We start from the raw sequence: 18,175 nt of genomic DNA, 5'->3' as shown, positions 1-18,175 counted from the left end.
TTCAGACCAGCTTTGGACCAGCTTGTGAATCTTGGTCGTGGTTAATCACGTGACTCTGGCGACCACATATGTCAGATTTAGATGTCCTGGCTACCTGAGGTGTGTTTTAGAATACGTGTTTTTGAGGTTTGTTCGGCTGCTGCTGCTGCTGTGGTGATCTGTTACTTCCCTCTCAGCACAAGCCAGTTCCTGAATGCAGATAAATGATGTTTGAACCATTATCTAACACATCATTCTTCTGGGTTCAGCTCTCTTCCAGAAACATGAGTGAACTCCCGTTCTCCAACCGGTCCTCAGTGCTCAACCTGACGAACGGCAGCAGTACGAGTCACTGCGATCACGTCGACAAGTCGGCCCACGTTTGCTTCCTGCTGGTCTACACTCTGATGTTTCTGGTGAGTCTCGTTCTCTAAAGAATGATTTTATTTGCACAGATCCTAAACGTTCCCGTCTCCTCTCCAGGTGGGTTTGCTCCTGAACGGCTTCACCCTGAAGGTTTACTTCTGTGGAGCTCAGCAGCCGGCGTCCAGCAGCGTGACCGTCTACATGAAGAACCTGGCGGCCGCCGACTTCCTGATCAGCCTCTGTCTACCGCTCCGAATCGCCAACTACGCCAGCAGCTCCGTCGCCGTCCGCCGCCTCTACTGCAACTTTGGCGCCTCCGCCTTCTATCTGAACATGTACGCAAGCATCCTGTTCATGGGTTTCATCGCCGCTAACAGGTAGGACTGGGCTGGACGGCAGCGTGGCGTTGAGGGGAAGGTAGAGCAGCTGGTTATCGGCTGGTTTCAGGTTCGGAGACGTTCGTTGTGATGTTGTCGCAGTTTCAGCGATCCTGCAACGAGCCCCAAAAAATGTTAAAAGGAAAAGCTCAACTCTTTCTTGGGTAAAAATATATATAATAACCATCATTTATAAATGGTAAATTAATAGCTAATTAAACATATTACACGGCTTTGTTGAATACTCAATTCTGATTGGTCAATCATGGCTTGGTCTGTTATTTCTTTATAGCAGACCGTTGCTACGTATAACAGGCCGTTGCTACATATAACAGACCATTGCTATGTATAACAGACCTATGTATAACAGACCATTGCTACGTATAACAGACCATTGCTATGTATAACAGACCTATGTATAACAGACCGTTGCTACGTATAACAGACCATTGCTATGTATAACAGACCTATGTATAACAGACCGTTGCTAAGTGTAACAGACCGTTGCTATGTATAATAGACTGTTACTACGTATAACAGACCGTTGCTACGTATAACAGACCGTTGCTACGTATAACAGACCGTTGCTCCGTTGCTATGTATAACAGACCGTTGCTGTGTATAACAGACCGCTGCTATGTATAACAGACCGTTGCTATGTATAACAGACCGTTGCTATGTATAACAGACTGTTGTAACGTATAACAGACCGTTGTTACGTATAACAGACCGTTGCTACGTATAACAGACCGTTGCTACGTATAGCAGACCGTTGCTACGTATAACAGACCATTGCTCCGTTGCTATGTATAACAGACCATTGCTATGTATAACAGACCGTTGCTATGTATAACAGACTGTTGTAACGTATAACAGACCGTTGTTACGTATAACAGACCGTTGCTACGTATAGCAGACCGTTGCTACGTATAACAGACCATTGCTCCGTTGCTATGTATAACAGACCGTTGCTATGTACAGCTAGCGGGTCATTGTTGTGAAATAAACAGCGTCGCCTTGTCTGGGTTTATTTCCCAATAACGACCGGCTCGCTGTACATTATCCTTTACTTAGTTAATAGTTATTTCACTGTTAACAAACAATGAAATGATAATTAATAATGTTTAACTCATTATTAGTAACGCTATAAATGTTCATTAATAATCAATTTACCATTTATAAATGAAGGTTATTATAAAGTGTAACCCTTTCTTGCTGAGAGTATAACTGTCAGATTAATATCACAATCTGTACACTAAATATGAAGCTACAGCCAGCAGCTGGTTAGCTTAGCTTAGCATAAAGACTAGAAAGAGCACCTTTAAAGCTCACTGATAGCAGTGTGTCAGAGAGTACATTGTGTCCTCATCTCTTTTGGTGGTTGTATGACGTCACTCTACAGTCAAAACCAAGTGTTGCAATAATTTCAAAGAAAACTAAGTGTGGTTTTGTGTCTTTGCATCATCAGTCTGGTTTTATTGAGGTCGGTGTACCACGCAGTCTTTACTGGAAGGACTGCTGCAGTTTTCAGTCAGCGCTGCTGCCCAGCGGCTGGCTGGTTGGTTATCAAGAAGAAAATCAGCTTTTTTCTTTGCACATTGAGGATTTTTTTGCTTCCTCATTTTAACATTGAGAACTGAATTAACATTTCAGACAATAAAGCAGTGTAATCTGAAAACACTCACAACCTGCAGCAACTACAGAGTTAAAGCTTTGAGTTGACAAGTTTAATAGCTCAGACTTTCCGTTCTGTTATGAAGATGTGAAACAAGATAAGAACTCTGACTATAAATATGTTACCACAGAAGCTACACTGGGCTGGTTTTCGTGTCGTTAGGGGGATGTGAGATTTATGCTTAAAAAGCATCAGGATGTGGTTCTGTAACACTGATAAAGCTGCCAGACAGTCAGTAGCTGTCAGAGTTTCTCAGAGAAGATAAACAATAATTAATGTTTGAGTTCAGAGGAACATGAGGACAGCTTATTTATTTTTTACCCTTAATTTAACCAGGCAAGACAATTAACGACCAATTCTTATTTACAAAGTCTCTCGAGGGAGAAGGGTAGGGGGTAAAAAGAAATATTAAAAATTAAAAAGACAGCACTGGCATTCATTACAAACATTACATAAAGGAAATGCAGACAGGCACACATATCTAAAATTAAATTTCGACTAGTCAAAATGACGTTGTAGATATCTCTACCTGGAGTTACAGATAGTCAGAATCAGTGGCGGCCGGCCAATAGAGGGCCACGGGGCCTGGCCCCACCCACCTTGAGCCACCAAAAAAAAAAAAAAAAAATTATAAAATTATTAATTATAAAAATTCTAAAAATTCTAAAAATTGTCAATATGTGTGTTTTTGACCTATGGAATATACCCGTAATATTTGTAAAATAGGATAACTGCGCCAAATATCTGCTTTCCTCCTTGAACTCTCTGCTAGTGCACCTCTCAGCTGCTCTGCTGCACGTGCACTTTCTGGGGCCAAATGGATTTGGCCCAAGGAAGGCGGGTCTAATAAGCAGTACAGCCAATCACTGATTAAAGATATATGATTACAAGCATGAATGACATACAATGTCTGATTAGCTATCTTCTTTGATGTGGAAAAAGCATATGATATGCTCTGGAAAGAAGGGTTACTCATTAAATTGAATTCATTGGGAATTGGTGGTAGAGCATATAATTGGGTGAAGGACTTTTTATTTGACAGGAAAATACAGGTAAGAGTAGATGCAGAATATTCAAATGTATATACAGTAGATAATGGAACTCCACAAGGTAGTGTATGTAGTCCGTTATTATTCAATATAATGATCAATGATATATTTTCTCAGGTTGAGCAAAATATAGGAAAGTCTATGTACGCGGATGACGGAGCTCTTTGGATAAGAGGCCGCAATGTATCATTTGTTAATAAGAAAATGCAAGCTGCAATAGCTGAGGTGGAGAAATGGGCAAACAAATGGGGATTCAAGTTATCAGTAGCAAAAACACAAGTTATTTGTTTCTTAAAACGGCGTAAAATCGCACCCATTTCCCTAAAACTGTATGATCAACCTCTGGAGCAAGTCAAAGCTGTTTGATTTCTGGGGATTTGGTTTGATGAAAAGCTCACATGGAACATTCATTTAGATAAAATCAGGAGCAAATGTAAAAAAGTCATCAATATACTGCGTTGTTTGACAGGACAGGAGTGGGGAGCAAGTAGAGCATCTTTACAACATATATACTGGGCTCTCATGAGATCTGTCCTTGACTATGGGTGTGTAGCTTTCATGTCAGCAGCAGAATCAAACCTCAAGAAATTAGATGTACTGCAAGCTCAGGCTTTGAGAATCATTAGTGGATCATTCAGAACATCTCCGGTATCAGCAATGCAAGTGGAAGTGGGAGAAATGCCCCTACGGATTAGAAGAATAAAATTAATGCTGGCATACTGGGTTAATCTTCAGGGGCATTATGAAACTCACCCTACCAAAAGTGTTTTGATAGACTGCTGGGAACATAATGAAACAAACTTCATAAGCTTTGGGTGGGTAGGTGATGCAAAGGCAGAAAACATAGGGTTATGTCAATTCCAATATTGCTCTACAGTTTCAGTTTCCTCCATTCCTCCCTGGTTATTCCCATTACCAAATGTTGACCTCAATATACAGCAGGAATTGAAGGAGAAGTCAAAGAAAATTCCAGCATGGCGCATAGTCCAGAATTATTTGGATCAGCACTTCTCAGACTCCGTGTTCTTATTTACAGACGGTTCCAAAGATCCTGAGACAGGGTGTGCAGGTGCAGCAGTTTATATCCCGGTGAGTGAGACATACATCAAGAAACGAGTATCAAATTACGTGTCAGTATATACTACAGAAATATTGGCAATATTATTGGCCCTGCAGTGGATAGAGGAGAGGGAAATAAAAAACACCGTTATTGCATCTGACAGTTTTTCAGCACTCACAAGCATAGGATCTGGTAGATCATCAGTCAGAACGGATTTAATTAATGAAATATTTCTCATTATGTATAGGATGGAAATAAAAGGCACAGGTACACGATTCATATGGGTTCCTGCTCATGTTGGTGTGGAAGGAAATGAGCAGGTAGACATTCTGGCCAAACAAACACTAAGAATTAAGAATATAGAATTACAAATTCCATGAAGTAAAGCTGAGGCTAAACCATTCATCAAGAACTATGCACAAAAAGTATGGCAGGAGTATTGGGATGATCAGGAAACTGGAAGGCATATGTACAATATACAGAAACATGTTGGAGCAGGGAGAAAGGTGGGCTGGAAAAGAAGGGAAGAAAATATCATCACTCGACTAAGAATCGGACATACAGGTCTTAATCAAACATTATATATCAAATAGGCAAACACCCAACTGGGAAATGTACACACTGTAACCAGCCAGAAACTGTTGAACACGTACTGATACACTGCAGTAATTACACTATCCAGAGGAATCACCTTTTTCAGACACTAAGGAAGGCAAAACATCACGACTTTTCAGTGTCAGGTCTATTGGGGAATAAAGCAGATAATATATACAGTGAAATTATTCAGTTTTTGAGAAAAACTGATTTAGTTAAAAGAATCTAGAGTTTTCATTATCATTTTTTTATTTATTTAATTTTTTGTTTTTAGTTCTATTTTGTTTCTGCACAATCTTCTGTTCCACACTCCAGTCCAGATGGTGACGGTAATGCACCTCTAAGATGGTTTGCCAACCGCCAATAAACACCAAAGAAGAAGAAGAAGAAGAAGAACAGCAACTCTCAAACCGCTCCACTTCCTGAAATGAAGCACAACTTTTACAAACCCCACCCAGACTTTATTTACTGGCAAGGCGAGGCTCAACACGCTCAAAGTCTATTCAGTTCAGACTTGTCGTTCCCTCCCCTTTCACAGATCTGCCCGTTTACAGATGGGTGCAAACACCATGTGATCAAATGTAAGAGCTGGAACGCTCATACACTGCAGATCAGTGGACAAACATTGAGGAAATGAGCACAGCATTTATCTGGAAACAGAGAGTGAAACTTACAGACATTCACTGTCGTCTAGAGGAGAAATGGCACAGCAAGTGATTCTGGATCGAGACAAACTGAGCTGTTCAATCTGTCTGGATCTTCTAAAGGATCCGGTGACTATTCCCTGTGGGCACAGCTACTGCATGAGCTGTATTAAAGACTGCTGGGGTGAGGAGCATGAGACGGAGACACACAGCTGCCCTCAGTGCAGGCAGAGCTTCACACCGAGGCCTGTCCTGGTGAAAAATACCATGTTAGCAGAGTTTGTGGAGGAACTGAAGAAAGCAGGACTTCAAGCTGCTTCACCTGATCATTCCTCTGCTGGACCTGGAGACGTGACCTGTGATTACTGCTCTGGGATGAAGGTGAAAGCCCTCAAGTCCTGTCTGGTGTGTATGGCCTCTTACTGTGAGCAGCACCTCCAGCCTCACTACAATGTAGCTCCATTAAAGAAACACAAGCTGGTTGAGGCCACTTTAAAGCTCCAGGAGAACATCTGCTCTCAGCATGACGAGGTGATGAAGATTTTCTGCCGCACTGATCAGAAGTGCATCTGCTATCTCTGCTCCATGGATGATCATAAAGGTCATGACACAGTCTCCGCTGCAGCAGAGAGGGCTGAGAAGCAGACGGAGCTCGGGGCGAGTCGGCAAGAAATCCAACAGAGAGTCCAGGACAGAGAGAAAGACGTGAAGGTGCTTCAGCAGAGGGTGGAGGCTATCAATCTTTCTGCTGATGAAGCTGTGAGAGACAGTGAGAAGATCTTCACTGAGCTGATCCGTCTCATTGAGAAAAGAAGCTCCGAAGTGAAGCAGCAGATCAGATCCCAGCAGAAAACTCAAGTGAGTCGAGCTAAAGAGCTTGAGGAGAAGCTGCAGCAGGAGATCACTGAGCTGCGGAGGAAAGACACTGAGCTGGAGACGCTCTCACACACAGAGGATCACCTCCATTTCCTAAACAACTACCCCTCGCTGTCACGTCTGAGCGAATCTAAAGACGTTCCCAGCATTGATATCTGTCCTCTGCACTCCTTTGAGGATGTGATAGCGGCGGTGTCAGAGGTCAGAGATAAACTGCAGGCTGTTCTGAGTGAGGAGTGGGGAAAGATCTCTCTGGCAGTGACTGAAGTGGATGTTTTACAAGCAGAGCCCAGAACCAGAGCTGAGTTTATGAAATATTCTTGTCAAATCACACTGGATCCAAATACAGCAAATACCTATTTGTCATTGAGTGACAGGGACAGAAAAGCAACATTAATGCAAGGAAAACAGTTATATTTGGATCACCAAGACAGATTTGATGAAAGGTGGCAGGTCCTGAGTAGAGAGGGTCTGACTGGACGCTGTTACTGGGAGGTGAAATGGAGCGGGAGAGTTTATATAGCAGTTGCATACAAGGATATTAGAAGAACAGGCACAAGAGAAGAATGTGGATTTGGATGGAATGACAAATCTTGGTCATTAGAATGTTACAGTAGTAGTTATACATTCAGACACAACAATATTTGTACTTCCGTCTCAGGCCCTCAGTCCTCCAGAATAGGAGTTTACCTGGATCACAGGGCAGGTACTCTGTCTTACTACAGCGTCTCTGAAACCATGACTCTCCTCCACAGAGTCCAGACCACGTTCACTCAGCCTCTCTATGCTGGATTTTGGATTCCATATAATGTTGGAGCCACTGCTGAGTTGTGTGAGCTCAAATAGACAAGAGTTTAATGAGTGATTCATCTCTGTACAGTAAATGTTGAGGTGTGTCTGCACTGCAGAGATCAAACATAGTGGGTGGGACTTTTTTCTTCTATTTTAATTCAATGAAATGATGAAAACTTTTTTTTATTTGCTACATAGAGATTATTTGTCGAAATTTGATTCTGATGTTATTTTTACTAAACATTTTCCTTATACTGTGCAAAATGAATGTAATATAGATTTTAAAAAAAGAGTCATGTTTACTTTTTAGTACTCTACATACTGCTGTCTGTACTGATATTGTAAAATCACATCACCTTTTTTTGTAAATGTACCCAAAAAGTACAGGAAAAACTGGTCTAATTTTTAACGTATCCTTCTGAAAAATAGCTAATCATCTTCTTAAGAGTGAATTCAAGTGTCTTTACATGGTTAAAAAAATATATAAAAAGTTAATGTTAAAAATCCTAAAAATAAATAGCCTAAATAAATAAATTGTTGACTTTGCATATGCAAAATGTCTGACTAAAAATCTGTTTTTGTTCTACTTAAAATTGATTTTGGTTATTATATTAATGGGCTTAATTATGTAAAAACTACAAAATTAATAAAACAGTCATGTATGTAATAATGTATAAATGTATTTGGGTTTGTTTTTTTGAGCATCTGCCAAATGAATGTAATATGATTTCTTTTTAAAATAATTTGAGTTGTACTAAATCTTCACATCTTCATAATTTGTATAATGTAATGTTTACTTTCTGCATAATGTGTTGCTGTTAAAATAGCAACTTTTATTTTAATGTACCCAGAAAAGTACGAGTACCAGAAAACTGGGATCATTTTAAATGTAACCTTTTCAAAAATAGCTTAGTAATTTTTTTCTTTTAAGAAAGAATTCAAATGTACTTTCATGATAACAATTATTTGGATACATTAATGAAAACCAATGTTGTAAATCATACAAATAAATAAATAAATTATTGACTAATCTATATTCTATATTCTTCATTTCACTGTCCGAGTATAAAAAAAAACATTGTCCTTTTCCTACTTAATTTCTTTCTAATCAATCAGTTTTCAAGATATTTTGGTAACATACAAACACACAGGGAGATTAATGAAGGCAATAAAATAACGTCCACTTTCTGGTGGATTTCACCAGAAACAACATAATTTTGGAATGATTTTAAATTTGTAAAATGTTGGGGTCTTTTTTTTGCAAATGAAAATCATGTTCAAGACAATATTTCAGCAGAATGTTTTACTTTCAGATTTATTACACAACTTTTGAACATTCCACAACAATCATGCAGGAATAAAATGGGACTTATAGAAAGCTTTACAGGCTTCACCAATCACACTTTAGGAATAACTGGGCTTCACGTCGTCTCAAAAACACTCAAAATGTGAGGTAATATCTTTTTTAAATCATCATCTACCGACAACAGACCAAGTGTTGATTTAATGCTGATGATGGTGAGAGAAGAAAATCACTCAAAAAACAATAATGAAAAAAAAGGAAATATAACAGAAACTATCAATTGAAGATTATCTCTTATTTCTAATAACAACTCTACTTTTCTTTGACAAAAGCTGACGGTTACCTCCCAGTTGAAAATCGCTGAGTGAGTCTAAAGGAAGATGCACTGAAAAGGTTTAACCCTCTAAATCACAACTCATATCTCAAATGTGTTGAGTGATTCAAATGAAGTGAAATTAAAAGGTAATAGTCTGAATATCAGGCTAGAAGAGGTCAACCAGTCATGTACATTCAGTTACCAGTTAATAAAAGGTGCATCTAGCTAAAACTAATGCAGTCTAACACAAAAGCCCTGTAATAAATCCTATCTTCATGAAGGTTATTGTGTTCAGTTTGTGTTGTTTAAGATGTGTTGTTATGATCTAAGTAATGTTGAATTAGCTCTAGCTAGGTCCTGTCCAATAAACACTCCTAAACTAACTTATTGTTCATCCTTACAAGTATGTTTTAATTCAGTGTTGATGTTATTTACCATGAGTGCATCAATCAACTAAAACCCTGTATCACAACATTATAACAACGAGCTAGCTTTGTGACATAAAATGCAGTTAGCAGATGTTACACCTCGGGATTCTGCTTCCGGGCCATTAAGTAAGACAGCTTCCGGTGTGTCTGTTTTTTTTCATACTTTATTTTTTTTGGAAAGTTCAATATAATAGTTACATAAACATGTTCATGTTTCATTACAGAAAATTCAGCAAATATATTTTACGGTATAAAAAATAATATAAAAATAAAATACATTATACAACAAATACAATGTAAGGAAAGGAAAATATAAATAAAAACAACAACAAATTGGAATAAATGTCTAAACAATCTAATAGATTTTGGCAATTTAGAATTTTTAATCATAGTCAAATATGTTTTAAAATCAGTATCTTTAAAAGTATAAAAGAGGGATATTCTTTTAAGCCATATCATTTTATGGATATAATGTTTTGCTAAGATATTAATCTAATTCATTTTGTAAATTTCATCTTCCGAAAAACTGGGATTGTTAAAAGTGAGTAATATCTCAATCTTTGTTTATTATGATATTTTTTTCAAAATGTTTATGAGAAATTATTCTGTAAATCAAACAAAAAAGAATTAGCATGAAAACAATCTACAATCACATGTTCAACAGTTTTCCCTTCACAATTGCAAAAAGTGCATCTATTGTTAAACCGGTGTGTCTTTTAATTTACGAGGAAATGCAGAAATTCACGCCTATGTGCTGCATATTGCTCTGTAATAAAACTGGACAGAAAAAATAACTTAAGATATGATTGTCTTGTCTTTATACAGAATGGAGAAGGGAAATCCAGATATAACAAATCATTTCATTTCATTTTTCATTTCTTTTCCATACTATTTTTACAGGCTAGGCCTACCAGGCAGGTAGAGTTAGAGTTTTTTCTTTCAGGGGTTGCTAGTGTTGGTGCATTTTGAATCTTTTTGTAGATGTCCAAGGTGCATAGTGGGATAATATCTCTCTATGTGTATGCAAGGTGCTATATGAGTACAGTTCACTTAGAATTGGATTTGTTTTTTATATAAATGGGCTTAATTATGTAAAAACTACAAAATTAATATAACAGTCATGTATGTAAAAATGCATGAATGTATTTGGATTTTTGTGCATCTGCCAAATGAATGTAACACGAAGTTTAAAAAAATAGGTCATTTTAGTATCTCCATGAACATAAGTGGTATAATTTATTGTTTACTTATTAGTACTCATAATAGTAGTAGTGGTAGTAATATATTACATTGCAAGTTTTCCAATTTAATTCTGTAGTTCTGTATCTGAAAGACAGACTATAACTGAGGACTAAAGACACACAGCAACTCTCAAACTTCTCCTCTCCCTTAAATGAAGCACAACTTTTACAAACCCCACCTAGACTTTATTTACCGGTTATACAAGGCTCCTACCGCTCAAAGTCTATTCATCTCAGACTTGTCGCTACGCTATATGAGTAACCTAACGTTACTCATACAGGTTACTGTATGAGTAACACTACTGTATGAGTAACGTTACTGTATGAGTAACGTTACTGTATGAGTAACGTTACTGTATGAGTAACTCATATAGGTTACTGTATCGAGTACTACTGACTGTGATGTGTCGTTATATAGCGGCAATTCTATGGGAATTACCGTCCGTTCTTTCTCTTAGTAAACGTATGGGTCTATAAAGCCCTTTGAGATGACAGACTGTGATTCAAGGATCTAGCTACAGTAGCTACATAAACATAAACATGGACTTGAATTAGCCGCAGCAAGCCTCGGGCTACGGTTAGCAGAAGGCTAACGTACATTCAACCTGGCTACTCATCGCCTGCTTTCACGGTAAAGCTACCTACAAACAAATCAGTACAAAACATTTAGATATTACAGGAAAACGAAGTTAGTAGCTTACCTGTCCAGGAGAAGAACTGCTAGCTCAGAGTCCAACGTGAGGCCGATGCTGTCCCGGAGATCTCTCCACCGCTGAAACGCTTCGCCGATATTGACACGCGTTTTATTCCGCTTATTGTCGGACTCTCTTTTGGACTGTCTTTTTGAAAGTCTGTCTTTCTTTTTTTGGGTTGTTTTGAGGTGTAGGCAGTAGTGATGTTACGTGCTGTGCCGAGGCTTCGGAGCGTGTGTCGAGTAATCCAGGAAGTTTCCTGCGATGCGTGTATCGAGGCTTGTATCGTTTTAGACCAATGACGTCATTGATGACATCCGAAGCCTCGCTGCCCGGCCGTACCGCCCACTGGTTCATGAAGTGTTTCAGATCTTCACTGGTTCAACCAATGCCGCTTTCCAGAAGTGACACAGAACACTAATATTAACCCTCCTGCAATTATTATATTATATTACACTACACTACAATGCAATTATTAATTTAGGATTGGTTTGCACACATAAGATGAATTACTCACAAAACAATTACAGTTTATTATACATGTATCTTATATACTCATAATATACTTACTAAATAGACATTTTATTAAATATGATATATATATATATATATATATATATAAATTGATTATATGGTAATAGATTTTTTTTCATTGTTTATAGTCATTCCCAAAAGCCTTTACTGGCGCAAAATACAGTATATCACAGATCTGTGTTCCCAGTAGACCACAACCAGCACTGATCCCAGTAGAGCACTTACACACCAAAAACTGACAAACTGACAATAACCTGATATTTTCAGGTGGATTTTCATTTAATTCTCACTGTGCAATATCATTTTCCACTTGTGCAATTTTGTTAATAGTCTGTTTATTGCCAATACTGTATAGACTCCTATTTTTATACTTCCAATCTTTATACTTGGTTCATATTTTGTTACACTTTGTTTAGCTCTTTTTTACTGTGTTAGCTGATGCATCTTGTTTCTTGCACTATCCCCTTTGCTGCTGTACACTGCAAATGTCCCCACTGCGGGACTAATAAAGGAATATCTTATCTTATCACATGGTTAAGATCATATTTGTCTGTTTTACACTCTTTGACCACCAGGTGGTTTCGTGAGCACATGAAGCCTCGAGCAATGAACCCTTTTCCGAACCAATTTGCTGGAAAGCGTCAAAGCTTCATGAGGCTTCATCTCGCCATCACTAGTAGGCAGTTGCTGCCAATGCTGGAATAGCAAGCTTTTCAGTAGGTTGTTCCGTCATTGACCGAGGCTTTCACTATCTGCAGAGATCAGACGTGAACGCGCATCTCCTTTTGTGGAACAGCCAATAGGAACGCTCTCTCTGAAATGCCCTGTGATTGGTCAAAGTCTGCCGTCACGGGCAAGATTTTCTAAAGCCTGTAAACAGAGCCATGAGGAGCAGAGGTGTAGTCTTCTCTCAGATCACTTGAATTACATTATGCTGAAAGGTTATTATGGAATTTTTGCCAAATTATGCCAAAATATTGTTGCCTACTGCCACTTCAAGACAATATTTCAGCAGAATGTGTTAAACGAAAAATAAATACTTTCTTTTTTATATATATAGGGATTAAACAATCTTGTTTGTTGAAGTTTGATGTTATATTAGGGCTACTAAACATTTTCACTATATATTGTGCATGGAAAATATTGCAAATGCAAAATGCCTGACGAAAAATCTGTTTTTTTTCTACTAAAAATTGAATTTGGTTATTATATGAATGGGCTTGATTATGTAAAAAAAAACTACAAAATTAATAAAACAGTCATGTATGTAAAAATGTATAAATGTATTTGGGTTTGGATTTTTGAGCATCTGCCAAATGAATGTAATATAATTTATTTTTAAAGTCATTTTAGTTGTACTAAATCTTCATATCTTCATAGTTTGTATAATGTAATGTTTATAAAAGGAGGATATTCTTTTAAGCCATTTCATTTTATGGATATAATGTTTTGCTAAGATATTAATCTAATTAATTGTAAATTTCATCTTCCGAAAACGATTGTTAATAGTGAGTAATATCTCAATCTTTGTTAGTATGATATTTTTTCAAAATGTTTTGAGAAGTTATTCTGTAAATCAAACCAAAAAGAAGTAGCATGAAAACAATCTACAATCACATGTTCAACAGTTTTCCCTACACAATTGCAAAAAGTGCATCTATTGTTAAACCTGTGTGTCTTTTAATTTACAAGGAAATGCAGAAATTCACGCCTATGTGCTGCATATTGCTCTGTAATAAAACTGGATAGAAAAAAATAATTTAAAATATGATTGTCTTGCATATCTTTATACAGAATGAGGGAGAAGGGAAATCCAGATATAACAAAACATTTCATTTCATTTTTCATTTCTTTCCATACTATTTTTACAGGCTAGGCCTACCAGGCAGATAGAGTTAGAGAGTTTTTTCTTTCAGGGGTTGCTAGTGTTGGTGTGTCTCTGTTGGTGTCAAGTGTGGATGCCAGCAAATGCCACTTCTGGTACATTTCATTTTAACCCCCTCTCTCTCTTTATTTGTGTTATTTTACCTTTATTCTACTAAGAACTCCCACTGAGATTAAAAAACAAGAGAGACCTGGCCGGCCATATAAAATTACAACACATTAAAATACAACATATTAAACATTATATACAAAAACTCACAATAAAACTGACGAACAGCTTCTTAAAACGCTGGTAACCACATATCACCACATTCAATATAATGCCCTTAAATTCATCAATGGATATGATCTCATTTTAGATCTTTTTGTAGATGTCCAAGGTGCATAGTGGGAGAATATCTCTCTATGTGTATGCAAGGTGCTGTATGAGTACAGTTCACTTAAAATTGGATTTGGTTTTTATATAAATGGGCTTAATTGTATAAAAAACTACAAAATGAATAAAAGGGTCATGTATATAAAAATACATAAATGTATTTCGATATTTGTGCATCTGCCAAATGAATGTAACACAAAGTTTAAAAAAATAGGTCATTTTAGTATCTCCATGAACATAAGTGGTATAATTTAATGTTTACCTATAGTGTACTCATCATAGTAGTAGTGGTAGTAATATATTACATTGGAAGTCTTCCAGTTTAAATCTGTAGTTCTGAATCTGAAAGACAGACTATAACTGAGGACTAAAGACACACAGCAACGCTCAAACCGCTCCTCTTCCTGGAATGAAGCACAACTTTTACAAACCCCACCTATACTTTATTTACCGGTTAGACAAGGCTTCTCAAAGTCTATTCATCTCAGACTTGTCGTTCCCTCCCCTTTCACAGATCTGCCCATTTACAGATGGGTGAAAACACCATGTGATCAAATGTAAGAGCTGGAACGCTCATACACTGCAGATCAGTGGACAAACATTGAGGAAATGAGCACAGCATTTATCTGGTAACAGAGAGTGAAACTTACAGACATTCACTGTCGTCTAGGGGAGAAATGGCGCAGCAAGTGATTCTGGATCGAGACAAACTGAGCTGTTCAATCTGTCTGGATCTTCTAAGGGATCCGGTGACTATTCCCTGTGGGCACAGCTACTGCATGAGCTGTATTAAAGACTACTGGGGTGAGGAGCATGAGACGAAGACACACAGCTGCCCTCAGTGCAGGCAGAGCTTCACACCGAGGCCTGTCCTGGTGAAAAATACCATGATGGCAGAGTTAGTGGAGGAACTGAAGAAAGCAGGACCTCAAGCTGCTTCACCTGATCATTCCTCTGCTGGACCTGGAGACGTGACCTGTGATTTCTGCTCTGGGATGACGGTGAAAGCCCTCAAGTCCTGTCTGGTGTGCATGGCCTCTTACTGTGAGCAGCACCTCCAGCCTCACTACAATGTAGCTCCATTAAAGAAACACAAGCTGGTTGAGGCCACTTTAAAGCTCCAGGAGAACATCTGCTCTCAGCATGACGAGGTGATGAAGATTTTCTGCCGCACTGATCAGAAGTGCATCTGCTATCTCTGCTCCATGGATGATCATAAAGGTCATGACACAGTCTCCGCTGCAGCAGAGAGGGCTGAGAAGCAGAAGGAGCTCGGGGCGAGTCGGCAGGAAATCCAACAGAGAGTCCAGGACAGAGAGAAAGACGTGAAGGTGCTTCAGCAGAGGGTGGAGGCTATCAATCTTTCTGCTGATGAAACTGTGAGAGACAGTGAGAAGATCTTCACTGAGCTGATCCGTCTCATTGAGAAAAGAAGCTCCGAAGTGAAGCAGCAGATCAGATCCCATCAGACAACTCAAGTGAGTCGAGCTAAAGAGCTTGAGCAGAAGCTGCAGCAGGAGATCGCTGAGCTGCGGAGGAAAGACACTGAGCTGGAGACGCTCTCACACACAGAGGATCACCTCCATTTCCTAAACAACTACCCCTCGCTGTCACGTCTGAGCGAATCTAAAGACGTTCCCAGCATTGATATCTGTCTTCTGTACTCCTTTGAGGCTGTGACAGCGGCGGTGTCAGAGGTCAGAGATAAACTGCAGGCTGTTCTGAGTGAGGAGTGGGGAAAGATCTCTCTGGCAGTGACTGAAGTGGATGTTTTACAACCAGAGCCCAGAACCAGAGCTGAGTTTATGAAATATTCTTCTCAAATCACACTGGATCCAAATACAGCATACACCCGTTTGTCATTGAGTAACAGGGACAGAAAAGCAACATTAATGAAAGAAAACCAGTATTATTTGGATCACCAAGACAGATTTGTTGAAAGGTTGCAGGTCCTGAGTAGAGAGGGTCTGACTGGACGCTGTTACTGGGAGGTGAAATGGAGCGGGAAGGTTCGTATAGCAGTTGCATACAAGGATATTAGAAGAACAGGCTCCGTGAATGAATGTGGATTAGGACGTAATGACAAATCTTGGTCATTAGAATGTGACAGTAGTAGTTATATATTCATTCACAACAATATTTCTACTTCCGTCTCAGGCCCTCAGTCCTCCAGAATAGGAGTTTACCTGGATCACAGGGCAGGTACTCTGTCTTACTACAGCGTCTCTGAAACCATGACTCTCCTCCACAGAGTCCAGACCACGTTCACTCAGCCTCTCTATGCTGGATTTTGGATTCCATATAATGTTGGAGCCACTGCTGAGTTGTGTGAGCTCAAATAGACAAGAGTTTAATGAGTGATTCATCTCTGCACAGTAAATGTTGAGGTGTGTCTGCACTGCAGAGATCAAACATAGTGGGTGGGACTTTTTTCTTCTATTTTAATTAAATGAAATGATGAAAACAATTTTTTTTATTTGCTACATAGAGATTGTTTGTTGAAATTTGATTCTTATGTTATTTTTACTAAACATTTTCCTTATACTGTATGCTGTGCAAAATGAATGTAATATAGATTTAAAAAAAGAGTCATGTTTACTTTTCAGTACTCTACATACTGCTGTCTGTACTGATATTGGAAAATCGCATCACCTTTTTTTGAAAATGTAATTTTTTTCTGAAAAATAGCTAATCATCTTTTTAAGAGTGAATTCAAGTGTCTTTACATGGTTAAAAAAATATATAAAAAGTTAATGTTAAAAATCCTACAAATAAATAGCCTAAATAAATAAATTGTTGACTTAGAATATGCAAAATGTCTGACTAAAAATCTGTTTTTGTCGTACTTAAAATTGAATTTGGTTATTATATTAATGGGCTTAATTATGTAAAAACTACAAAATAAATAAAACAGTCATGTATGTAAAAATGCATAAATGTATTTGGGTTTGGAATTTTGAGCATCTGTCAAATGAATGTAATATGATTTATTTTTTAAAATATTTTTAAATCTTCATATCTTCATAATTTGTATAATGTAATGTTTACTTTCTGCATACTGTGCTGCTGTTAAAATAGCAACTTTTATTTTAATGTACCCAGAAAAGTACGAGTACCAGAAAACTGTTATCATTTTAAATGTAACCTTTTGAAAAATAGTTTAGTAATCTTTTTTTTTTAAGAAAGAATTCAAATGTACTTTCATGATAACAATTATGTGGATACATTAATGAAAATCAATGTTGTAAATCCTACAAATAAATAAATAAATTGTTGACTTATCTATATTCTATATTCTTCATTTCACTGTCCGAGTATCAAAAATAAAAGTGTCCTTTTCCTACTTAATTTATTTCTAATCAATCAATTTTCAAGATATTTTGGTAACAGACAAACACACAGGGAGATTAATGAAGGCAATAAAATAACTTCCACTTTCTGGTGGATTTCACCAGAAACAACACAATTTTGGAATGATTTTAAATTTGTAAAATGTTGGGGTCTTTTTTTTGTAAATGAAAATCATGTTCAAGACAATATTTCAGCAGAATGTTTTACTTTCAGATTTATTACACAACTTTTGAACATTCCACAACAATCATGCAGGAATAAAATGGGACTTATAGAAAGCTTTACAGGCTTCGCCAATCACACTTTAGGAATAACTGGGCTTCACGTCGTCTCAAAAACACTCAAAATGTGAGGTAATATCTTTTTTAAATCATCATCTACCGACAACAGACCATGTGTTGATTTAATGCTGATGATGGTGAGAGAAGAAAATCACTCAAAAAACAATAATGAAAAAAGGGAAATATAACAGAAACTATCAATTGAAGATTATCTCTTATTTCTAATAACAACTCTACTTTTCTTTGCCAAAAGCTGACGGTTACCTTCCAGTTGAAAATTGCTGAGTGAGTCTAAAGGAAGATGCACTGAAAAGGTCTAAACCTCTAAATCACAACTCATATCTCAAATGTGTTGAG

At 37.7% G+C, this 18,175-nt stretch overlaps 3 protein-coding genes across 3 annotated transcripts; all 3 read left to right on the top strand.

The window, feature by feature from the left end:
* Positions 1 to 204: 204 nt before the first annotated feature.
* On the top strand, positions 205 to 1,368 carry LOC141752972 (P2Y purinoceptor 12-like). The gene is made up of 2 exons (XM_074611266.1): positions 205 to 395; positions 463 to 1,368. The coding sequence occupies exons 1-2, from the start codon at positions 207 to 209 to the stop codon at positions 724 to 726; spliced, it is 453 nt and encodes a 150-aa protein (XP_074467367.1). The 5' UTR covers positions 205 to 206; the 3' UTR covers positions 727 to 1,368.
* Positions 1,369 to 5,801: 4,433 nt separating this feature from the next.
* LOC141752968 (tripartite motif-containing protein 16-like) lies at positions 5,802 to 7,466 on the top strand. The gene has a single exon (XM_074611262.1). The coding sequence runs from the start codon at positions 5,802 to 5,804 to the stop codon at positions 7,464 to 7,466; it is 1,665 nt and encodes a 554-aa protein (XP_074467363.1).
* Positions 7,467 to 14,863: 7,397 nt separating this feature from the next.
* LOC141752581 (tripartite motif-containing protein 16-like) lies at positions 14,864 to 16,528 on the top strand. The gene has a single exon (XM_074610615.1). It carries the CDS (start codon positions 14,864 to 14,866, stop codon positions 16,526 to 16,528), a length of 1,665 nt encoding a protein of 554 aa, XP_074466716.1.
* Positions 16,529 to 18,175: the final 1,647 nt, after the last annotated feature.

This window comes from Sebastes fasciatus, chromosome 16, assembly GCF_043250625.1.
Source record: "Sebastes fasciatus isolate fSebFas1 chromosome 16, fSebFas1.pri, whole genome shotgun sequence".
NCBI classification, from domain to species: domain Eukaryota; kingdom Metazoa; phylum Chordata; class Actinopteri; order Perciformes; family Sebastidae; genus Sebastes; species Sebastes fasciatus.
This window is presented reverse-complemented; position numbering and strand designations above follow the sequence as displayed.